Source organism: Sus scrofa, chromosome 6, assembly GCF_054392235.1.
Source record: "Sus scrofa isolate SSC_HxYL_T2T_F1_AM1 chromosome 6, Sscrofa_HxYL_maternal_Yorkshire_Landrace_v2.0, whole genome shotgun sequence".
NCBI classification, from domain to species: Eukaryota; Metazoa; Chordata; class Mammalia; order Artiodactyla; family Suidae; genus Sus; species Sus scrofa.
Window position 1 is genome coordinate 86,715,548 of NC_139388.1, and position 25,076 is coordinate 86,740,623.

At 45.7% G+C, this 25,076-nt stretch overlaps 1 protein-coding gene across 4 annotated transcripts in view; it reads left to right on the forward strand.

Moving 5' to 3' along the window:
- Positions 1-20,702, forward strand: part of NCMAP (non-compact myelin associated protein) — a 40,838-nt gene extending 20,136 nt beyond the window's left edge. For 3 of the 4 annotated variants that reach the window (XM_005665097.4, XM_013999054.3, XM_084963379.1), the window contains exons 2-4: positions 8,595-8,682; positions 13,208-13,292; positions 18,211-20,095. In XM_005665097.4, the coding sequence (XP_005665154.1) occupies positions 8,601-8,682; positions 13,208-13,292; positions 18,211-18,352 (309 nt within the window). In that variant the 5' untranslated portion in view covers positions 8,595-8,600 and the 3' untranslated portion in view covers positions 18,353-20,095. Of the gene's footprint in view, positions 1-8,594; positions 8,683-13,207; positions 13,293-18,210 lie in introns of all 4 variants that reach the window. The other variant, XM_003127704.5, reaches the window with a different exon arrangement.
- Positions 20,703-25,076: the final 4,374 nt, after the last annotated feature.

Here is a 25,076-nt window from a genome sequence, read left to right on the forward strand (position 1 = left end):
CTGCCCCAACAGGGCTGTGGACTTTCAGGGGGCGCCCAGAAACATTTCTTATCTCCTGGAAGGCTTGGCAGTCACCACAGTCTGAATATTGATCTGAATTTGAGATTCCAGGTCTCCACTCATTTGCTGTATGAATTTGGGCAAGTCACTTAACCTCTCTGAGCCTCCATTTTTTCAATCAGTGGAGTGGAGAGGAATGTCCTGCCTTGTTGTATTGATTAAATGAGAAAACATGCGAAAGCACAACGCCTGACACTTCATTCGCGACCCTTTAAATGTTAGTTCCCTTTCCCTCCCGACCACAATGTCCAGGTGGAATTCTTTCCCTCCGACATATTCACTTAGGAGCATAAACGCTTTAACCCTGTGGCTTGTTTCTGATGGGGACACTGGGACACCTGGAGATTCATGCAGGCACTCCGGTGTGGTTAAGGACTCCAGGGGGCTGGGCCCTTGGCTTGGGCCCAAAGACCAAGGGGCAGACGGAAGGCCCAGATCACATTCCGGTTCTCTGTCACTCTCAATTAGGACGCCCACTGGTCTCTTCCTTCCAGTGACTCCTGGCCTGGCCTGTGCCACCCTTGCGGCATTAGGCATAAATCTGCCTTGTGACCACTTTCATCTGGGCTTTCTATTTATAACCCCTAGTACATGAAATTTATCAGACTTGTAAGTCTTGGCCTGGAAGCTCCTTGCGGTATCTTTCTTTACAATGTGGACCACAAAAATCAGAACCATTGGATGTTTGGAGTGCCCTGGTGGCTCAGTGGGTTAAGGATCACCATTGTCAGTGGCTCTGGTTACTGCTGTGGTGCTGGTTTGCTCCCCTGCCTTGGAACTTCTGCATGCTGTAGACATGGCAGAAAGAAAGAGAGAAAGAGAGAAAGAAAGAAAGAAAAGAAAGAAAGAAAGAAGGAAGGAAGGAAAGAAAGAAAAGAAAAGAAAAGAAAGAAAAAGAAAGTTAGTTCAAGCCAGAAATTGGCAGGTAGGTGAGTAAGACTTAATAGATGTGTTTTTCCTGGAACCCAAACCTCCAGATCCACGGGCCACTGCTTTTTCTATAGGACGTCAATCTGATATTGATCCACCACCTCTGTGATCTGGGCCAGGCATGAGGCGGGATGCGCGCCACTAAATATTGATGGAAAGAAAGACTCTTAAAGAAACTCCTTCCATTTCTCATCCTCTTTGAGCTCTAGAAACATGATCCTTTGGCCCTTCTTTGAATTGTCTCCGTGCTGTGTACCTGGTAGGTGCTGCCTGAATGAATGACAGGGAAAAGCATAGAAGAACACGTGGGGGGATGAATGTGGGTGTGCACAGATGCCATGGGCGGGTGCCGCCGCTGACAGGAGGATGGGAGAATAGATGCATGAATGAAACAAGAAATGGGCTTCCCGATTTCTGCGAACCAACCACAAGGAGCAGGTCTTCCGTATGTATTTGTGTAGGGCCCCAAGTTCGGGAGAGCATTATGCCAATTCAGACCCCACCTTTGGGAGCTGTGACACACAAACGGGACAGAGTCAACCACAGGCAGGGCAGATGGCGTGGGGGGAGATGATGCAGAACCCAACAGGAATGGAGAGTGTAGGAAGGGCCCAGTTAGGATTCAGACGGACTGGGTTTACTCTGCACTCAACTGAGCGTTTGGAGGTTCCTATAAGCAATGGTGCTGCCAAGTCAACCCCTCTGCGGAGTTCTCCTTGGTTTGTTCCCATCTCAGATACCTTCCAGAAAGGCTTCCTGCCTTCCAGCCTGAACTGTTCACTGTCTTCCCTCTCCCAGTATCCCCTGGGTCGGTGTCTACAAAGACAGATGAGCTCAGGGATGATCATTGTACAACTATAAATGTAATAAATTCATTGAGTAATAAAAAATATTAAAAATAATAATAAAAAATAAAATAAAATCCTTTCAACCCCTTAAAAAAAAAAAAAAAAAAGATGAGCTTTTGGAAGACACTGGTTCTTGATGTAAGCCATGAATGGCTGTTGCACGTGATAGAACCACGAGTTGGAAAGGCCCTTTAAGATCATCCCCATGGAGTTCCCGTATGGCTTAGCAGTAATGAACCTGACTAGTATTCATGAGATGCAGGTTTGATTCCTGGCCTCGCTCGGTGGGTTAAGGATCCAGCATTGCCGTGAGCTGTGGTGTAAGTCGCAGATGTGGCTTGGATCCTGCGATGCTGTGGCTCTGGTGTAGTCAGGCAGCTGTAGCTCTGATTTGACCCCCTACCCTGGGAACTTCCATATGCTGCAGAAATGGCCCTTAAAAAAAAAATTGTCTCCAAACTGGGCTATTTTACAGGTGGGGAAACCAAGGTCCAAAGAGGGGAGAGGACTTTCCACAGTCATATAGCAAGAGAAAAATAAAGGGGACCCAGCTCTACTGTCTCTCACCCCAAGTTTATGAATTCATCATTGCTCTTTCCTTGCTCACCCAGCAGCCCCCATGCTCTACCAGTCCCATTAGGATTTGGCCTGCCTGTGGGCTGGTTTCACTATTTCCTCTGCCTCTGCCCTCAGTAGAGATGGAGGAGAAGGTCAAACCCTCTGGAAGTTCTGATGAATTGGGCACCATGCTTCGTAGTCTGGCTCCCTGATACTTGAAATTGACCAAACACAGCCAACACCTGACCAAATGGAGAACTGTGAACTCCAGGAAGAGCAGCGGGAACACAGACTGGGGACAGGAATGAAGAAGAGGGGCTAACATTCACTGCTCACCCCCCATCCCCCAGGGTCTGTGCTGGGCACTTACAACATCTCGTTTATTCTCACAACCTCATAAGAAAGGGAGTGTCATTCCTGTTTTGTAAATGAGAACACTGAGCCCTAGAGACGTGGCTTGGCTTGTGGAGTTGGTCAGCAAGGAGGCCAAGATCTACATGATCCCAAAGCCCTTGCTGGGTCCTAAGCTCCTAGACAACAGGCTTTGTCACAATAAGGTCAAGAGTTCTCAGGACCCGGGAATTCCTATTGTGGCAAAGCAGAAACAAATCCAACTAGTATCCATGAGGATGTAGGTTCGATCCCTGGCCTCACTCAGTGGGTTAAGGATCTGGTGTGGCTGTGAGTTGTGGTATAGGTTGTAGATGTGGCTTGAAGCCTGCACAGCTGTGGCTGTGGTGTAGGCCAGCAGCTGCAGCTCCAATTCTACCCCTAGCCTGGGAACTTCCATATGCTGCAGGTGCGTCCCTAAAAAAAAAAAAAAAAAAAAAAAAGAATTCTCAGGAGCCACTCAGCAGAAGCTCTCCTGAGGGCCCAAAGCAACAAGGTCAAGGCTAACAGGTATCAGTGCAAAGTCCTACACTTAAGTTCAAAAAGATAGCTGCACAAGAGTGCAATGGAATTCTGGTTACTGAATGGCAGCTCATCATAACATTGTCATCATTCATTTCCAGCTTTTTGTTTGTTTTTTTGTTTTTGGTAGAAGTTCCCCGGGCCAGGGCTCCAACCTGCGCACCATAATAGTGACAACACTGGATCCTTAACCTACTGAGCCACCAGGGAACTCCATATTGTCACCATTCATAAGGCAGGTGTTATTGCCTTATATTTCCATAGCACTTAGATTTTAGAAAGCCCTTTCACTTACTGCTTTGGGCTTTGACTGACCACAAGCAAGCACAAGAATAAGTCTGAAAAATGTCTAGGGGTGTTTCAACAAGGTGTGTGTGGAGCAGTGCATGATGGCTGCCTGTAAAGCTAATGAACTCTCTGTTTGCATAAATCTAGCTTAATAGCAATTGCCACTGTACTAAATATTTTGCACTTTTCATCTCATTTAATTCTTACACAACCCTAAGGAGTTTGTCATTCCTGTTTTATAAATGAGAAAACCAAGAAGTAAGGAAAACTGACCAAAGTGACAAACCTTGTAAATAGTAGAATTCAGGCTCAGGCCTGATAATTGGCAAGAAAAATGTCATTCTGATGAGGTCAGTCCCCCTCTGGAGTCACATATCCAGTTTGGGGTGTTCTAGTTAAGGAAGACATTGATGCATAGTTCTCAAAGAGGAACCCATCCATGAGTTCACTCTGAAAATTGTTGGAAAGAGCTGAGACTATTTATTCTGGAGAAGAAAATCATGAGAGAACATACAACTGCCATTTCCAAGGGCAGAAAACACCTCTACTCAGAAACAGATTGGGTTCAAGGGACATTTACCAACCATTTGTTGGTTTAAGGTCAAAGGGACATACTATCGCCAACTGCTATCGCCACCTACTGGTAGGAGGTGAAATTGATCTGCGAATTTCAGCTATGGAAACTGTTGCGTTTGTAGGGGTTTAACTTTTCAGACATAGAAGTGCTTTTAAACATGACTGTTGTCAGGTGTGAGAGGTAACAAATTACCTTTGTGGGAAAAGAGTTAGGACCAATGGTTGAAAATCACAAGGGGAGAGATTATGGCTCCAAAATGAGGGTTAATTTTATGATAATTAAAAGATTCTGAAAAAAAAAATTCCAATAAATCCAGGGACAGATTTATGGGAATAATGAGGTTCTTCTCTATGGAAGAGCCCAAGTCATGCTGAATGTCCTATCTCCTGGGTGACTGGGAGAAATGAATCCCGAAGTTTTGTTGGGTCTTGGGCATTCGCAGCTTTCTTATTCTGAGTTATAGTTGGCCATTTGGGTAATGGTCTGCCAGAATTGATAGTGTCTTAGTTGTCTTATCCGGGGAGGAACTTTTAGGCTAGTCCAGAGGGAAGGTACCATGGAGGCAGAGCAGAAGGAGAAGATATTTTGGACACGTAGGGTCTGGCAACATTTATCCTCTAGTTATGGCCCTTATACTTGACCAAGGAGCAGTCAGAGGGGGCAGTTCAGTGGGTACAGGGTCATGACACTCCATCACTTCCCAATCTGACCTCCCACACATGGCCATTTGTAAACAACACGGGAACAACTGTTCCTTGTCGATTCTGCAAATGTGATTCAGGCTCTGCTGGAAACAGAGGTTCAGGGCATAGCCAAGGTCAGGGACCAGTTAGGTAGGACCAGTCTGGGTCAGGGCTAGATCAAGGGCTCTGGTTCTCTCTCTGGCACAGCCTTTGAGGATTTTCTCGTCAAAGCCCTCCATTGATTTGGGCCCCAGATGCTGGCCATGGCCCCTTGTGCATTCACTAGGAGGGAGTCTAGTGAGAGCTTATGGACAAGGGGCTGTGAAACCAGACAGACCCTAGCTTGAATCCCTGTGAGTGTAGATTGATTTCTTCTCTGATCTGAATCTCAGTGTCCTCATCTGTAGAATGGACACAGTGACTACCCCCTCCTTACCAGATAGGTATGAGGATTAATCAATAGTTATTTTTATTGTTGTTATTATTATTATTATTATTATTTTTTGTCTTTTCTCTTTTGTTGTTGTTGTTGTTGTTGCTATTTCTTGGGCCGCTCCCGCAGCATGTGGAGGTTCCCAGGCTAGGGGTCTAATCGGAGCTGTAGCCACCGGCCTACGCCAGAGCCACAGCAACGCGGGATCCGAGCCGCGTCTGCAACCTACACCACAGCTCACGGCAATGCCGGATCGTTAACCCACTGAGCAAGGGCAGGGACCGAACCCGCAACCTCATGGTTCCTAGTCGGATTCGTTAACCACTGCGCCACGACGGGAACTCCTATTGTTGTCATTATTAAATGAACCTCAGCCAGTGAAAACTAGCCTCACCCTCCCTATATGCTCCCCAATTTTCTGTGGCCATGGAGCATGGTCACAGGCGCATTTGATACTGAAGTACCCCTGCTGGACCGCACTTGGTTAACAAGAATCTCTGGGGCCCACACATGAAAACATCCACATCCTTGGCCATTGATGCTCCACCACCCTCCCTCCCACCTTGTCTGATGTGGCGGGAACAGAGATGTAATTGAGAGCCGTTCATCCTTAGAGGAGGCCAGATATGCTCTGGCATCACTCAGTGTTCTCTCAGAAAGCAGAGTGGCTGGGTCCATCTGAAAGGGAGTCACACCTGGAACTCGGCACCCAGGTGACCACCCTGAAGGACCTGCAGAGGAGCCTGTGCCCTGGTGGCCTTAGACAGCTCCATTACTGGTCAGTATGTGTCTGTGTGTGTACGTGTGTGAGTTTCTGTGGCCACTGGTCATGCCCTGCCGCCCCTGCCCCCGCCGCTCCCGCCATGTGTACCAGGGTCAGGTGGTACAGAGAGAAGGATACAGGCTTTGAAGTTTGCCTAGCCGAATTCATCCTCCAAGCCTGATGCCTCCAGGTCATATGATCATGGAAAATCTCAGCGTTCCCATTTGATTCCTGTTGTGGCTCAGCAGTAGCAAACCCAACTAGTAACCAAGAAGATGCAGGTTCGATCCCTGACCTTGCTCAGTGGGTTAAGGATCTGGTATTGCCTCAAGCTGTGGCGTAGTTCAGAGGAGGCTCGGATATGGCATTGCTGTGGCTGTGGCATAGGCCAGCAGCTGCAGTTCTGATTCTACCCCTAGCCTGGGAATTTCTCTATTCCAAGGTGTGGTCCTAAAACACAAACAAACAAACAAACAAACAAAAACAATGGAAGGAAGAAAGGAAGGGAGAGAAAAATCTATTTTACATGGTATTTGCTAACTAAATCAGAGGACAGATTAAAAAATATGGTCACAAGGTCCTAGCAAGTGGCAGACACTAGGATTTTGGCTTTGGTTATTTTTGTGCATGTTGGTTTAATGGGGGATGTGTCCACGGTACGCTTAATTTATTTAGTGATTATGCCATGTCTCTCCTTAAGAAAGAAAAGAAAAGCTTTTTTTTCTTTTTCTTTCTTTCTTTTTTTTTTTTTTTTTGTCTTTTTGCCTTTTCTAGGGCTGCTCCTGCAGCATATGGAGGTTCCCAGGCTAGGGGTCCAATCGGAGCCATAGCTGCTAGTCTACGCCAGAGCCACAGCAATGCGAGGTCCAAGCCACGTCTGCAACCTACACCACAGCTAAGGGCAATGCCGGATCCTTAACCCACTGAGCAAGGCCAGGGATCGAACCCACAACCTCATGGTTCCTAGTCAGATTCGTTAACCACTGCACCACGATGGGATCTCCGAAAGTTTTTTTTTTTTCTTGTTTTGAGCCCCTCTCTAATTCAGCAAATCTTTACTAATACCCACTAAAATATCAAGGGTTACCTTTCTCTCTCTCTCTCTCTCTTTTTTTTTTTTTTTTTTTTTTTTTTGTCTTATTTAAGGCTGCACCCATGGCATATACAAGTTTGCAGGCTAGGGGTTGAATTGAAGCCGCAGCTGCCGGCCTACACCACAGCCACCGCATCTGAGATCTAAGCCACATCCTCAACCTATGCTGCAGGCAAGGCCAGGGTTCAGACCTGCATCCTCATGGATCCTAGTCGGCTTCTTAACCCGCTGAGCCATGGGTTAAGAAACTCCATCGGTTACCATTTATTGAGCACTTAAAAGCACTTTCCATATTTAACCTCAAACCCTCATTTCCCCTGGAAAAAGCTACCTCTTTTTACAAACAGCAAAGTCGGCTGGGAGAAGTTCAGTTACTCACTCAAGTCCTTCTACCAGCAAAGGTGAAGAGAGCCAGACACTCTAAGGGTGGGAGCAGGGAAGAGGCAGAAGAGTGTGTAAAAGAACCACAAAGAGTCTCTACCCCTAAGGACCTGACAGTGGCCTGGAAAAGTTGACTGTCATACACAGCAACTGAGAGGAGCTGTGATGCTGCAGTTTCTCAGCAGCAAAGTGTGATGCTTCAGAGGCTTAGGTGAGCTGAGAGATACTGCATGTGAAGGCACCTAGGACAGCCTTGTGCTGGGGAGATGCTGTCTTTCCCAGTAATGAGGGTTTTGTGCAACCTGACCTGTGTTCTCTCTCTTGCCCCACCCCAACCATGCCCATCCTTCAAGGCCCATTCAAATTTATCTCCTTCCTGAAGTCACTCTTCATAACCCAGTGCTCATGTCACTGACTGCTTAATAATCATATAAACATAGTTACTTGTTTCATCTGCTTTTGCTCACCCTCCTTAGGTTGTAAAGCTTTTGAAAGCAGAATCATTTTAGGCATTGTTGTGGGGTGGCTCAGTCCCCTTAGCATGGGAAGTAGATGCCCTGGGATCAGTTCTACTAGGTAAACTTGGTGCTCCACATATTGTTAAGGGCTTCAGTGGGGTGTGTGTGTGTGTGTGTGTGTTTTGCTCCACCTGTAACAGAAATTCCCAGGCTAGGGATTGAACCTGCACCACAGCAGTAACCAAAGCCACAGCAGTGAGAACACCAGATCTTTTAACTTCTAGACCACCCAGGAATACCAGGGCTTCAGTTTCATTAGTCAAATAGCAATAGTATCTCCCTCACACAGTCTGGAGAAGATCAGCAGAGACATTCTGTGTGAAACATAGGAGGCATGGAATAACGGTTGTTGAATGAATTGAAACTGCTTTGAAAAAATGAAGTTCTTTACAAATATTTGAGCTTATTTTTAATTCCCCCTGGTATACGGTTAAAGGCCTTGTGTTTCCTTGCTTAAGTGTTTCCTCCAGTCATCCAGGTGAAGACCAAAAGAGGCCCCATGTAGAGCTTATGTTGGTTTTAAACAAAATTTCATCTTCTTTCTCACCAGATCACAATGACCACAGCTACCCCTTTGGGGGGTACCCCCTTCTTCTCAGTGAACATGACCACCAGAGAAGAAGACTTTCTGTACAAGAGTAAGGTCACCTTGGCTTGGCGGCCGGGGGAGGGAGGGCGGGCGGGACAGGTGTCATGGTCGTCACCTGGTGTTGAGGTCAAGAGCATGGGCTATGGAGACAAACTGCCGGAGTCTCAGTTTCAATCATACCACTTGCCAACTCTGTGACCCTGTGCATGTGACTTACCGCGCCACACCCCTTTCCTCATCTAGAAGATGGGATGTTAATGAAGCTGCCACATAGGTGGGAGGGAGGTCCCTACTCCTATCCCTGAGGAGGGGATAATCCATGTCAAGAGTTTACTGTTGCCTTTGTGCCTGTGATGCATACTAAATACCTAATGAATATTATTATTACTACTGTTACTGTCATTGTCTGTCTGTTTTTTTTTGGCCGCACCTGCAGCCTGTGGAAGTTTCCAGGCCAGGGATCAAACCCATGCCACAACCAAGACCCAGGCCACTGCAGTGACAACACCAGATCCTTTAACTCACTGCGCCATAAGGGAATTCCATGTTACTGTTATTTTCCTTAGGGAGCTTTGGGTTTAGAGGGTGGTGGAAATCTGAATCTCTTATAAGATGTTCCTACATGTCACCTTAAAATGCACCTAATTTCATACGATTTTTGTGAAGCAAAGACATCCCATCCATTCACAAAGGAATTCATGAATGTTGGTGGGAAGAGTTAGTCCTGGGAAGACATTTGCCAGAGTTAGTCCTGGGAAGACATTTGCCAGGTCCCCAGAAGGAAAAATTTGAGGAACACTCTTCAGACAACTGGTTGGTTTTGTCTTAGGTGAAGTTTGGATACACTTCAGTCATCGCAGGTGACTTGGTACATACCTCTGCCAGTGCACCAGGCCTCCCCACCACACTTGGAGCAGTGATGACTAGTGATAAACAGCTCCAGGTTGCAATTGGCAGGAACCTGGATTAATGTCAGGATGTGTCTCTCCATGGAGACCCAGAGAGGGTCGCCCTTGGGCCAGGACCCCACATGTTAGCCTGCCCCTTGCTGGGAGCGGAGACCTACAGAGGCCTGCTGAGGTATGTTGCAGAGCAATTCTGAAGGGAAATGCAGGGTATTTTTTTTTTTTTTTTCTTTTTAGCTGTACCACAGCATATGGAAGTTTCCCAGGCCAAGGGATCAAATCCCAACTGTAGCTGCAACCTATACCATAGCTGTGGCAACGGCAGATCTTTAATCCACTGTGCCAGAGTGGGAACTCCTGTTTTTATTTAATTAAAAGTAATGGTTCTCAGGAGTTCCCACTGTGGCTCAGTGGTAACGAACCTGACTAGTATCCGTGAGAACACAGGTTCGACCCTGGCCCCACTCAGTGGGTTAAGGATCCAGCGTTGCACAGCTTGGATCCTGTGTTGCTGTGGCTGTGGCGGAGGCCAGCAGCTGCAGCTCTGATTCACCTGCTAGCCTGGAAACTTCCATATGCCACAGGTGCAGCCCTTAAAAAAAAAAAAAAAAGATTAAAAAAAAGGAGTGCTTCTCAACTAGGCCATTTTGCTTCCTACATAGGATTGCCAGATTTAGCAAATAAAAGTACAGGACATCAATTAAATTTGAATTAAGATGAAACAATAGGTTTTCAGCATAAAGATGTCTCATGCTATATTTTAGAAATATTTTAAAATTATTCATTGTTTATCAGATATTCCCATTTTAAAAAACCTTATTGGATTAGAGTTGACTTGCGATGTTGTGTTAGTTTCAAGTCTACAGCAAAGTGGATGAGTTTACATATGCATGTATCCATTCTTTTTCAGTCTTTTCCCTTATAGCGGATCAAGTAGATTTCCCTGTGTTATAAGTAGGTCCTCGTTACTTATCTATTTGTTATATAGTAGTGTTAATCCCAACCTGCTAATTTACCCCTCCCCCCAGATATTCTAATTTAAATGGGTGTCCTATGCTTTCTCTGTCATTCGTACCATCAGGGGACATTTGGAAATGTCTGGGGACAGTTGTGGTTGTTACAGCTGGAGGCATTAAGGAGGAACTGTGCTATTGGTGTCTAGTAAGTGGAGGCCACGGATGCTCTAACATCCTACCATGCACAGGACAGCCCCCTTGACAAAGAATTATCCACCTGAGGTGGAAAAACCCACCAGACTCCCCAGGAAGGAAAGAAAAACAAGTTGCTTCCTAATGGATTCCTCACCCCCTTTCTTTTTCACTCCCAGTCTTTCCACATATGAATAATTGCAGTTTGTTTTTTTTTTTTTAAGTAAGCTTTTCATAAGAGCATTCCATGCATTCTGGAGTTCCCTGGTGGCCTAGTGGTTAAGGATCTAGTGTCACTGCTGTGGCAGTTTCAATCCCTGGCCCAAGAAATTTCCCATGCCATGGGCATGGCCAAAAAAAATTTAAAAAAATGAATTATTAAAAAAGGTTCAGAAAAAAAAAAAAAGGTTCAGGAGTTCCTGTCTTGGTGCAGTGGTTAACAAATCCAACTAGGAACCATGACGTTGCAGGTTTGATCCCTGGCCTTGCTCAGTGGGTTAGGGATCCGGCATTGCCATAAGCTGTGGTGTAGTTCGCAGATGCAGTTCAGATCCCAAGTTGCTGTTGCTCTGGAGCAGGCTGGCAGCTACAGCTCCTTAGACCCCTAGTTTGGGAACCTCCATATGCCATGGGTGTGGCCCTAGAAAAGACAAAAAGACAAAAAGACAAAAAAAAAAATAAATAAATAAGTTTACCCTAGAAGTTCCCATCATGGCTCTGGGGAAACAAATCTGACTAGCATCCATGAGGACAAAGATTCAATCCCCGGCCTTGCTCAGTGGGTTGAGGATCCGGCCTTGCCGTCATCTGTGGTATAGGTTGCAGATGTGGCTTGGATCTGGCATTGCTGTGGCTGTGGTGTAGGCCAGTGACTACAGCTCTGATTGGACTCCTAGCCTGGGAACCTCCATATGCTGTAGGCTTGGCCTTAAAAAAAAGACACAAAAAGTTTCACCATAAAAAGCAAAAATAAACAACAGAAGTTTTTTGGTTTTTTTCCTTGTCTTTTTGCCTTTTCTGGGGCTGCTCCTGTGGCATATGGAGGTTCCCAGGCTAGGGGTCTAATTGGAGCTGTAGCTGCCAGCCTAAGCCACAATCACAGCAACACGGGATCCGAGCCGCATCTTCGACCTACACCACAGCTCATGGCAACGCTGCATCCTTAACTCACTGAGCGAGGCCAGGGATCGAAGCTGAAACCTCATGGTTCCTAGCGGATTTGTTAACCACTGTGCCACGACAGGAACTCCAGTTTTTGTTTTTTTAAAAAAAAGAAAGTTCCTGTTGTGGCACAGGGAAAACGAATTCAACTAGTATCCATGAGGATGAGGGTTTGATTCCCGGCCTCCATCAGTGGGTTAAGGATCCAGTTTTGCTGTGAGCTGTGGTGTAGGTCACAGACAAGGCTCAGATCCCATGTTGCTGTGGCTGTGGTGTAGGCCAGCAGCTGTAGCTCAGATTCAACCCCCAGCCTGGAAATTTCCATATGCCATGGGTGTGGCCCTAAAAAGCAAAAATAAAATAAAAAACAGAAGTTTAAAAAAAAATTCATACTTTAAACCAATCTATTTGATTCTGGGGAATTTATCATAAGAAATAATCCCAAATAGATAAGAAGCTGTGTGAATGAAAGTGTTTATTACATTGTTAATATTCTAAATACAGGAAATGTTGAGTAAGAGATAGATCCTCAACCTGCTGAACCACCAAGAAACTCCTACGAATATTTTTTAAGATGGGTTTTAAGGGAATTCCTGTTGTGGCTCAGTGGTAATAAACCCAACTAGTATCCATGAGGATTCAGGTTCAATCCCTGGCCTCGCTCAGTGGGTTAAGGATCCTGCATTGTTGTGGCTGTGGTGTAGGCCGGCAGCTGCAACTCCGATTCAACTCTTAGCATGGGAAATTCCATAGGCCATGGGGGCAGCCCTAACAAGACCAAAAAAAAAAAAAAAAAAAAAAAAAAGATTGCTTTTCAGATATAGGATTAATAAATTATTCAAAAAGATGATAGATATTTAATATGCATATATGCAAAAACATGATCGCAGAGGTGAAGGTATTCCCATACAGGCTCTCCGTGGTTCTTGGGGCAGTGAGGTCTTCATCCTCCCCTCCTTTTCAGCTTGTATTTATATTTTCAAAATTATTTACAGAAATCACGTATTACTTTTCTATAATCAACAAGAGGGAAAGGGTGTTTTGTTTGCCTGTTTCACAAAAGAAGTTTGAAGCTATGTTGGGGATGATAAGAGCAGGACTTGGCAGGAGGCAGAATGTTGGCGGGTACCGTGCTGAGGATATGGGCCTCCAAGCCTCACTGGAGGGAGAGGGGTGCTGCGACCCTCGAGGCGACTCTGTCCTTGGGGTCAGCAGTGAGTGTCCCAGAACATCCCAGCCTCTCCCCTTGACCTCAGTGAGGATCGTGAGGTGCCACAGCACGGGTCCCCCTCTGGCTCGGAATCCTTCCCTGCATCTGTTTGCACACTAGCCAGCTCCCCCCCCCCACTCTTCCTTGTAGGCTCTGGAGCCATCGTGGCTGCCATCGTGGTGGTTGTCGTCATCATCTTCACCGTGGTGCTGATCTTGCTGAAGATGTACAACAGGTACGTGGTGCCCTGGGCTTTGGAAGTGTCTGGTGCCTTCAGTGATGTCAGGATGAAAGGGAGCTCACAGGGGAGGGTGCCTGTTCTGTGCACGGCAGTATCTATGCGCCCGTCATCAAAGGCTCTAACCCTTTGTGGGTCCTTTGCGGATGTCTAGTCTGCTGGAAGAACGTCACAGTGACCAAATATTTTCGTAGCTGGAGAAGTGTTTTTAAAATATAATAATTATTATGACAATGATAATGACCTTGAGCTCTGTGGTAAACTCCTGTATGTACTTTACAGATAACAGAGGAATGTTTCAAACCTCCTCTCTTGGGGAGCCCTCTGCTGGGTTGTCTTGAGTGGACCACAGGAGAATTGGAGGGGACAAATACTGAAGTGCACAGACCCGTGACTTTACTTTCTGGGGCCCAAAAAGAGGAAATAAAATAAGTTGATCACAAAAAAGAATAAAGGTTGTGTTACCACGTTATGTGTTGTCACCTCCAACCACAGCTTTACTAGGAGATTATTCTTTTCAGGAAGGAAATCCAAATAAAAAAGACTAAATATAATCATATTATAGAAGAAGCCATTTAAAAATATATATGTCATAAAAATATATTTATTGATGAAGAAAGCTGTTTACAATGTGCTATCAAAATTCACACAATGTTGTGTACATCATAATCATACATGTGTGTTACACACACACACACACGGAGTTTTGAATGCATATAACAACCAGTATGTCTGCATGATGGAGTTGCTGATAGGTTAGTTGGTTTGTTGCTTTTTGCAGGGTCAGTAGTTTATGCATTGTTTTATAATAGTATTAATATTATTTAGGAGTTCCTATTGTGGCTCAATGGGTTAAGAACCCAACTAGTATCCATGAAGATGTGGGTTTGATCCCTGGCCTCTCTCAGGATCTAATGGATCCAATGTTACTGTGAGCTGCAGTGTAGGTTGTAGACATGGCTTGGATCTGGCATGGCTGTGGCTGTGGAATAGGCCAGCAGCTGTAGCTCTGTTTCGACCCCTAGCCTGGGAACTTCCATATGCTATGGGTGTGGCCATAAAAAGAAAAAAAAATTATTTATAAAGGTAGCTAACGTATATTGATCCCTTACTATGTGCTTGGTATGGTTCTAAGCTCCTTACATGTATTATTAACTCATCTACTCTTCATAACAAGCCCACAAGAATGGGTATTTTTATATCTCCCAACTTTTTTTTGGCCGTACCCACGGCATGCAGATGTTCCCAGCCCAAGGATCGAACCTGTGCCATAGCAGTGACCCAAGCCGCTGCAGTGACAACCCTGGATCTTTAACCAGTGCCGCAAGAGAACTCCCATATCCCCAATTTTATAGGTGTGAAGCAGGCACAGGAAGATTAAGTGACATGCCCAAGTTTACTCAGCCCTAATTGGCAGAGTTGGGATTCAAGCTCAGTCTATCTTGTTTCGAAGAAAATATTCCCACTACTACACATAATAATATACATATTTTGCTTTTTTATGGCTGCACTGGCATATGGAAATTCCTGGGCTAAGGATTGAATTAGAGCTATAGCTGCTGGCCTACAGCACAGCCACAGCAATGCCAGATCCAAGCCTCATCTGTGACCTACACCACTGCTCGAGGCAATGCCAGATCCTTAACCCACTGAGCGAGGTCAGAGATCGAACCCTCATCCTCATGGAGGCTAGTCGGGTTTGTAATCTGCTGAGCCACAACAGGAACCCCCATATATGATTTTTCTAAATCTTTGAGCCATCACAGCTTTGGTCTATTCCAAACTAGGAAGTAGCATCAGACCCCAATGTCTACTGGCCATTCCTCTCCATCATTGCTGGAGCTCTGCACCCCTTTTCTATGTTGTAATCTGAGTGGATACTCCACTCACCCCATCTGGTTTACAGTGAAGCCTGGCTTACAAAATGAGAGACCTGGGTTCAGCCTTTGGTCTGTCAAAAGCAAGCAAGTCATGTAACTTGTCTGTGCTTCAATTTTATCATCTTTGAAATAGAAGGATCTCAGAGTTCGCTGGTGGCCTAGCAAGTAAGGATTTGGCATTGTCACTGCTATGGCTGGGGGTCAATCCCTGGCCTGGGAACTTTGGGTGCCACAGGCACAGCTGAAAAAAATTAAAAAGTAAAAAAGAAAAATAAGGGAGCTTCCATTGTGGTTAAGCAGGTTAAGAATCCAGCTAGTATCCAGGAGGATATGGGTTCAATCCCTGGCCTCACTCAGTGGATTAAGGATCTGGCCTTGCTGCAAGCTGTGGTGTAGGTCACAGATACGGCTTGGATCCCGAGTTGCTGTGGCTGTGGTGTAGGCCAGCAGCTGCAGCTCCAATATGACCCCAGCCCAGGAACTTCCATGTGCCACAGGTATGGCCCTAAAAAGAAAAAAGAAAAAAATACATACATACATAAAGAAATAAATGACAGATTGGGGGAGGGATTAAATGGGGTTTGGGGATTGGCATATGCACACTGTGGTATATGGAATGACTGGCCAGTGGACACCTGCTGAATAGCACAGGGAATTCTACCCAATATTCTGTGGTAATCTATATGGGAAAAGACTCTGAAAAAGAATGGGAAAAAAAAAGATGAAAAGAAAAAAACCCAAAAATAAAAAATAAGGAGTTCCTGTCGTGGCCCAATGGTTAACAAATCCGGCCAGGAACCATGAGGTTGTGGGTTTGATCCCTGGCCTTGCTCAGTGGGTTGAGGATCTGGCATTGCCCTGAGCCGTGGTGTAGGTCGCAGACTCGGCTCGGATTCTGAGTTGCTGTGGCTGTGGTGTAGGCCAGCGGCTTCGGCTCCGATTAGACCCCTAGCCTGGGAACCTCCATATGCGTGGGAAGCAGCCCTAAAAAAGGCAAAAAGACAAAATTAATTAATTAATTAATTAAAATTAAATAGAAGAGTCTCAAGTGTGACAATTGTGTCATAGTTATATTGAAGAATGCTATTGTTCCTAGGAGTATTTAAATGAAATGTCATGATGTCTGCAACTAACCCACAAATGATTCATAATTTAAAAACAGAAAACAGCAAAAAGGAGTTCCTGTCGTGGCTCAGTGGTTAATGAATCCGACTAGGAACCATGAGGTTGTGGGTTCAATCCCTGGCCTTGCTCAGTGGGTTAAGGATCTGGCATTGCCATGAGCTATGGTGTAGGTCACAGATGCAGCTTGGATCTGGCATTGCTGTGGCTCCGGCGGAGGCAGGTGGCTACAGCTCCTATTCGACCTCTAGCCTGGGAACCTCTATGTGCTGTGGGAGCGGCCCTAGAAAAGGCGAAAAGACAAAAACAAAACAAAACCCAACTCGTGTGTGTGTGTGTGTGTGTGTGTGTGTGTGTGTGTGTGTGTGTGTGAGTGTGTGTAAATGAGGAGAGAAAGAGAAAGAAAGCAAACATGGCAAGTCATTCAGAGAAGGGTATTCAGGTATTAATTGCACTATTCGTGCAATTCTGAGGCTCTGACATTTTGAAAAAAGAAGGGAGTTCCCTTTTGGCACAGCAGGTTAAAGATCTGGCATTGTCACTGCAGCAGATCAGGTCACTGCTGTGATGTGGGTTTGATCCCTGGTCCGGGAACTTCCACATGTCACAAATGTGATGAATTAAAAAAGGGGGGGGGTTTCCCATTATGGTTCAATGGAAAGAAATCTGACTAGCATCCATGAAGACACAGGTTCTATCCCTGGCCTCACTCAGTGAGTTAAGGATCTGGTATTGCCTTAAGCTGTGGTGTATGTCGAAGATGTGGTTTGGATTTGGTGTTGCTGTGACTGCAGGCAGCTATAGCTCTGATTCAACCCCTGGCCTGGGAACTTCCACATGACGTGGGTGCAACCCTAAAAAGACCAAAAAGAAAAAAAATTATGATAGATCAACAGGATGAAATTTCATGTAGACATTAGAATTATTGGTTGCCGTTAGCTATTGAATTTTACGGCATATGAAGTGAAAGCAAAGACATATGTTTTAGGGAGTTCCCATCATGGCTCAATGGAAACGAATCTGACTAGTACACATGAGGACGCAGGTTTGATCCTGGCCCCGCTCAGTGGGTTAAGCATCCGGGGTTGCTGTGAGCTGTGGTGTAGGTGGCAGACGTGGCTCAGGTCCCATGTTGCTGTGGCTCTGGTGTAGGCCGGCAGCCGTGGCTCCGGTTTGACCCCAGCCTGGGAACCTCCACATGCCATGGGTGCGGCCCTGAAAGGACAAAAAAAGAAAAAAGAAAAGAATGTGTATATATACATATGACTGAGTCACTTTGCTGTACAGCAGAATTTGAACAACACTGCAAATCAACTATACCTTAATTTAAAAAAAAGAAAGATCCTGCTGTATAGCACTGGGAACTATGTCTAGTCACTTATGATGGAGCATGAGAATGTGAGAAAAAGATTGTATACATGTATGTTCAACGGGGTCACCATACTGTACAGTAGAAAATTGACTGAACACTGTAAACCAGCTATAATGGAAAAAATATATATATAAAATTAAATTAAATTAAAATTTAAAAAAAGAAAGAAAAGAAAAAAGAGGATCCAGCATTGTCACTCCAGCAGTTTGGCTTGCTGCTGTGGTTCAGGTTTGATCCCTGGCCAGGAAACTACCAAGGGCACAGCCAAAAAAAAAAAAAGAAAGAAAAGATAGTCACTTTACTCCTTCATTAATAAGAAGAATTAAAATCAAGTATCTAATCTAGGTTAAACGAAAGACTGAAGGACCAGATTGTCTGATGTCTCAGGTCCCTTCCAGTTGTAAAACCCTGTGGCTGGCAATCAAGCAACATGATTTACTGATGATCTAAATGAATCTCCTTGCCAGAGCTATAGTCCCAGAGCCCACTCCCCAGGGACGCAAAGGGGACAACTCAGCCATGCGTGTGCATCTCGTTACAGGAAAATGAGGATAAGACGGGAGCTGGAGCCCAAGAGCCCCAGGCCAGCCTCCCCTGCTGCCCTGGGTCGAAACGGCAACAGCAGCCAACACCCTGCAACTGTGACCTTCAGCCCTGTTGACGTCCACGTGGAGACTCGGTGACCCCCACTGGGCACTGTCTTGGCCACTGTCCAAAGAGCCTTCAGTCAAGACCACGGAGCACATTTCTCCTCTGGCAGCTTCACTCTGAGTTGCTTCTGGTCAGGTCAACGGGGGCCTCTCTTATGCAATCCCTGATGCTTTAGGCAACCCTCAACCCCATCCTGTACTGCCCCACCCCCAACTGTGTCCATATTCCTCCTGCCACCCTTCCCAAAAGCTGTGGAATATTCTTTTGCCGTCTGATGAGGTGATAGAGCTATGATGGGGATCCACTGATGTGGGGTTTGGCTGTTCCCCTCCCCCAAGCACAATAGCTAGACAGACAGACAGGCAGGCAGATAGTCCAGGAGTCTTCCAGTCAGAAGTCAGGGGGTGCTCCTGAGAGAGTCTGCCCTGGGGTCACATCAGAGGAAGGGCCACATCCACAGTTTTGCAGAGCAAATATTCAATCCCATAATCCAGCACAGGGGAACTAACTTGGATTAACTAATCAAAAAACCAATTTGTTAATTTATAACTTGTTCTGGTACTAAATGACTGCTGTTGAGCTCACGACAATTGGTCAGCACATTTTTCCTCTAGGAAAGTTTATGGGGGAGTTCCCAGGTGGTGCAGTGGGTTAAGGATCCAGCGTTGTCACTGCTATGGCACGAGTTCCCTCCCTGGCCCCGGAACTCCCTCATGCTACAGTGTGGCCAAGAATATTTTAAAGAAGAGAGAAAGAAAAAAGAAAAGAGGGAAAAACTGAATTATTCTCCAAAGGTGTCTACTTATTTAGTAGAGTCAGAGTAGAAGCATAGGGTGGACTTGAGGATTTCTGGTCTTGAGGCTGAAAGCTTGTTGCAGTGTTTGGGGGCCTGGACTGAGCCTCAGGACGGCTCAGGGCCCCTCCCTCTCCCCTGGAAGGCTGGTTTCACCTTGACTCAGTCTCCTTTCTCGGCTTCCCTCTATTTGGATTCTGAGCTATCCTCCATCTCCCGTTATCACCTTACCTCCAAGGTCCAAGTATTTGGAGGCTGATTAGATTACAGCTCTGTTTGTGTTACCTCTGCCCTTCCCAGTCACCTTGCAAAGATTCAGGATATATTCAAAGTACCACATTCACACACCATTTCTCTGGATGGGACTCATCTCTTTGACTCCTTCACCTGGAAAACAATCTAGCGAAAGGGTTGCAATTAAGAAGAACTGCCGCCCAAGCTCTACTTCCTGGTTGTGTGGCCTTGGAAGTGACTCAGCTCCCCCGTATTGTTTTCTAAGCATGAGACAGGAATAACATCTGCCCCACTGGGTGACTGTAACAAGTCAAGGACTTAGCAAAGCTGCTTGAATAGTGCCTGGCACCCAGTAGATGCTTTATAAATGGGAGCCAACATTATTATTATAAATTTCTTCTATTGCAAGATATACACTTGTTCCCATTTTAATGATTCTGAAATCAGAATATATCTTAAAATAGATGGGTCCATTAATGAGATTGTATTTTTTTTTCTCTCTCAAAACGCTGATTTGGAGTTCCTGTTGTGGTGCAGTGGTTAACAAATCGACTAGGAACCATGAGGTTGCATGTTCAATCCCTGGTCTTGCTCAATGGATTAAGGATCTGGTGTTGCTGTGAGCTGTGGTGTGGTTTGCAGACACAGCTCAGATCCTGCATTGCTGTGGCTCTGGTGTAAGCTGGCAGCTACGGCTCCGATTAGACCCCTAGCCTGGGAACCTCCATATGCTGCGGGAGCGGCTCAAGAAAAGGCAAAAAGACAAAAAACAAACAAACAAACAAAAAAACCGCTGATTTTTAAACAATTGTGCATTTTATGATTGAAGTCACCTTGGGAACAAGGCAATACATCTGTATTCTATTATAGAAAGTGACGCACTCTTGGAGTTCCCGTTGTGGCTCAGTGGTAATGAACCCGAATGATATCCATGAGGATGTGGGTTTGATCTCTGGCTTCACTCTGTGGGTTAAGGATCCAGCGTTGTTGTGAGCTGTGGTGTAAGTCACAGGTGCAGCTCAGATCTGGCATGGCTGTGGCTGTGGCATAGGCTGGCAGCTACAGCTCAGATTAGACCCCTAGCCTGGGAATTTCTATATGCCAAGGGTGTAGCCCTAAAAAGAAAAGAAAGAAAGAAAATTACACACTCTTATCATTTAATTGTAAATTCTAGAACTGTAAATTCCTTCTTGGGGTAAGAAATCCCTTTTGAGAAAGTTGAAGGTCAGGAGATAAGGAGGCTGACCCAGGGTCACACGGCTCACATCATCTCACTTAAAAAAAAAAAAAAAAAAAAAAAAAAGCTTACCTGAATAGGTCTGGAGAAATACTGACAAACTGTTTTTCCCCAGACATCTCTTCTCCCTCCTCTGTTGAACTATCCACCAGACACTTTGCAAGCTGCTTTCCCATGAGTTATCTCATGGGATTTATTTTTCCTGATAACACTGGGAGGTTTTTTTTTTCCATTTGCCAAGAATTTTAAACCCAAAGAGAGAAAGCACTTGCCCAAAGTCTCCCAGCTAGTAAGTTGCAAAGACAAGACTCAAATCCAGGTCTCTTTGATTCAAAAGTCTTATATTCTTATTATACATTTAAATGCTTATTGCAGTGCCCTTTTCCCTAACCTCCTGGCTCAAAGGAAACAGATTCTTTTGCGAGCTGAACCGGAGGAAGACAGGCTTATCCCTGGGTCTACGTGAGGTCAGGGGTGTAGTGTCCACACTGGAAGTGGGGCAAAGCCACTTTGGTAGCCTCCCTTATGCTTCCATGGTTGTAGCCAAAGGGTCTCTTTTCTAAATCCATTCAAGCACTAAGGATTCCTGCTTCATTCCCTTACCACTTAGGTCCAAGGAGCAAGGAGACAAAGCCATTGAAGGACTTAAGCCCCAAATACAGATGTTTCCCAAATGTATTCTGCTAAAAAAAAAAAAAAATTGAGGTTGTTTGGAATGTTCTAGCCCTAAAACCAAACTCTTCTGTCCACCTTGGAATCTTCCTTGAATTACTGGAGAAATCATTCTCTATACTAAGTTCTTTTGCTAAATGAAAGTGTAGAAATGGATGGAAGAGGGGGAGGTAAAGAGAAAGGTTAGTGGTTTGTGTTTAACTAATAAAGATAACTCAATAAACAGCCTCTAAGGGCTCCTGGGTGCCAGTTGAGGTGCTTGAAACACAGTAGTTCTGGTCCCTGCTCTCAAGGAGTCTGCAGCTGGCCTCCTGAGACAGGGATCTTGGGACCCAGTCATTATTTTGTTTCTGACAGGTGCCTTTCCTAACTGGGCAGAGGCTGCCTTATTTGGCCACTGAATCAATAAAAGATATTAAATGCTTACAGAAAAATGTCTAAAAATAAAAAAAGTTTAAATCAAACCTTTATGGAGTTGATTTCAATTAACTTTAGAGCTAACAAATACCTTTTCTAAAAACTTCTTTTCCCTGGCAATGCAAATAGGGTCCCCTGGGAAAGCCACAGCTGTTTCAAACATTGTGTTCTGGAGTTCCCGTTGTGGCTCATCAAAAACAAATCTGACTAGCATCCATGAGGATGCAGGTTTGATCCCTGGACTTGCTCAGTGAGTTAAGGATCTGGTGTTGCTGTGGCTGTGGTATAGGCCAGCAGCTATAGCTCTGATTTGATCCCTAGCCTGGGAACCTCCGTTAGCTGTGGGTATGGCCCTAAAAAGACCAAACAAACAAACATCGAGTTCTCACTTCTGCAGGATGGTGAAAGGGGTAGACTGCCATCCGTGGACCTTGCTGTCTTGATGAAATACTGCAAAGGGAATCCAATTTGCAACAGGCTGAGACGCCAAGGTTTGGGGACTCCTGGCAGTGTAGGAAACACTAGAATGGAACCCAAATCACCAACAAGGATGATTACCATTAACTAAGCTCCTCCTGTGTGCCAGGCACATGATGGGCACTTTCTACCCCTCAGCTCCGTTAACCTTTACAGCTTCCACGCATAGCACCATCATTATTTCTGCTTTTTCTGGAGGAGGAAACAGGTGCAGGGATGTGGCTTGTCCTTCCATGCTGCCATTTGTCCTTCTTTTGGTGATGTTGAGTTTATTTGACTGGTCTAATACTTAAATGGACACGATACAGATGAACAGGAGAAAAAAATTAATTCATATGCACCAAGGTCTCATAAAAATGGGACCCCCTGAAGTGACCAAAGCAAGTTTTTTATGCAATATCATTTTCAGACAGTCATTTGTGAAGATTTAGCAAAACAAAGGGGCTTGCACTTAGGGTAGCAGACTCATGAGGAAGTAACAATGTTTTGTTCCTACAGCTCTCTTAGCCTTGAATTCCCTAACTCTGCTGATAAGGGTGCTTTTTATCCTCCTGATGTAGGGGGGTTACCTTCACATGGGAGTTTGGTTTTGTTTTTTGTTTTGCTTTTTAGGGCCGCACCGTGGCATATGGAGGTTCCCAGGCTAGGGGTCTAATCAGAGCTACAGCTGCTGACCTATGCCAGAGTCACAGCCACACCAGACCCAAGCTACGTCTGCGACCTACACCACAGCTCACAGCAACACTGGATCCTCAACCCACTGAGCGAGGCCAAGGATCGAACCCTCAACCTCATGGTTCCTAGTTGGATTTGTTTCCACTGCGCCATGACGGGAACTCCCACATGGGAGATTTCTCTCACAGATATCCCACACATTTTCTTGTGATAGGAGGAAGTTCAGGGTGTTGGGGAAGCCTCTTGCTTGGGCTCCCAGCTCTGCCCAGAGGTTGGTGCTCAGAGAAGGCTCCATGGAAGAAACAGCATCTATTTTAAGAGAGAAAGACTGAGTAGGAGAGAGTGGGAGGAGAGGAAGGGATGAGAAGAGGAGAGTAAAGCTGGAGGGAGAAGCTGCAGCAGGGCAGATGGCCAAGGAAGCAGCAGGAGAAGGGTGAGGAAAAGAGAGAGGGGCTCCAGGGTAAAGGATCTTCAGTATTTCGCTGTTTGAAAGGCAATAGGGAGCCATGGAAGGTGCTGGAGCATGGAAGTGGCAAGATCAGATCTGTGCTTTAAGGAGATGAATCCTGCTGCAGTGTGCAGAATGGATGGGTGTGGGAGGGACTGGAGGCTGGGAGAACAATTTCCAGTCTATCGCAAGAAGTAACAGGAGCATCTGAGGATCTGTTCATTTTTAAATGCCTTTTCTGAACAGCCCTCTAATTGGGAAGTTTTGTTCTTTTCCTTTTTTAAAGTAGCTATTTGTGGGTGTGCAGTAACCCAACAAAAATGTCTCCAGGAATCGTCTTGGGCCCACTGGATGGGAGCACACAGCGGGGCATTGTGTCAGCTCTGTAGCCCTTTGTCCCAGGACACCCGTTCCCTGCACAGAAAATTTCCTGGCAAAGAAGCAAACTACTGTGGTTCAGCGTCAGATGAATCTACTGTCCAAGCCTGCAGGGCTCTGCCTGCCCACATTTGGGAGAAGCAGGTAAAAATAAGAATGACCTTCAGGTCTCTATTGACATGAAAGCCTCTGTCTGATGACAGACCATATATTAGTTGAGAGGGGCCCTTCCTGGCTCAAACTCAGTCTCTCGAGTGAATTTTACCTCAGTCTCCTGAAGCTTTTAAAGAATGCCGCAGTGCTGGGAGTTTCCTAGTGGTCCAGTGGTTCAGATCCAGAGCCTGCACCCCGGCAGCCTCGGTTCAATCTGAGATCCCATATCCAGCCACTAATTTATTCATTCTTTCTGGCCTCCAGTTCTTGCCATAGGAGGCTTTTGGGGTAAAAGAGATTAAAAAAAAAAAATTAGTGTCTGAGCATTCACAACCTTTAAGGGAAGAATCTGTGAACTGGGCAGTTTGCTCTGCATAATGACCAGCAGAGGGGAAAAGGGGGTGTTGTTTGTTTTGTGTACTTGCTCCCCCCGCCCCCCAGCAGTCCCCAGCAGAGATAGCTCCACCATCCCCTCCAATTCATGGCATTGTCATCTTTGACCATATAGAGCCCCTTCTTAGTTTATGTTTTCCGTGGCAACTTGAATCCCCCAGTTTACTTTTCCACCACAGACATTCCCTTTATTTAATTTGCTTCATTAAAAACAAACAAGGAGGAGTTCTCCTGTGGCAGGTTAAGCATCCAGTGTTGTTATTGTAGCAGCTCAGGTCTTGGCTATGGCACAGGTTCAATCCCTGGCCTGGGAACTTTGACAGGCTGCAGATGCAGCCAGGAAAGAAAGAAATAAAGTGAAAAACAAACAAGCAAAAACTTTCCGCTGGCCATACAGTCCTCTTTAGGCCACCTCTCTGCTTCCCCTGATAGCAAAATTCTTCAAAAGTGCTGCCTGGGGAACAGTCTTGGGAACGATGCGGTGGGGACAGAATGGAATGGAGGAGTGACCATAGGAGTGGACTGAGGGCTTGAGTAGAGTAAAACAGACCCCAGGGAAGTAGAAGGTTGAGGGCCAAGTGAAATTTCTGTCTCGGTCCCTCTGATCAGGTCAGTGGCCAAAGACCTGGGACCCCCAACTGGTAGTTGTCGGACTGTTGACCTGGGTGGCCTTGGGGCTGCTGGTGGCCAGATCTGCAGGAGGATTTCCATGGGGACAGCCATAGGCACTCAGAAGTGGGTTTCCACCAAGGACAGTCATGCCCATACCCATGGCCAAACTCAGGAGAGCATCTGGCATGGGCACACCCATAGTCACAGCCATGGATGTTCACAGGAGGATTTGTCCTATGGCCACTCCCATGACAGCCTCGCCCTCAG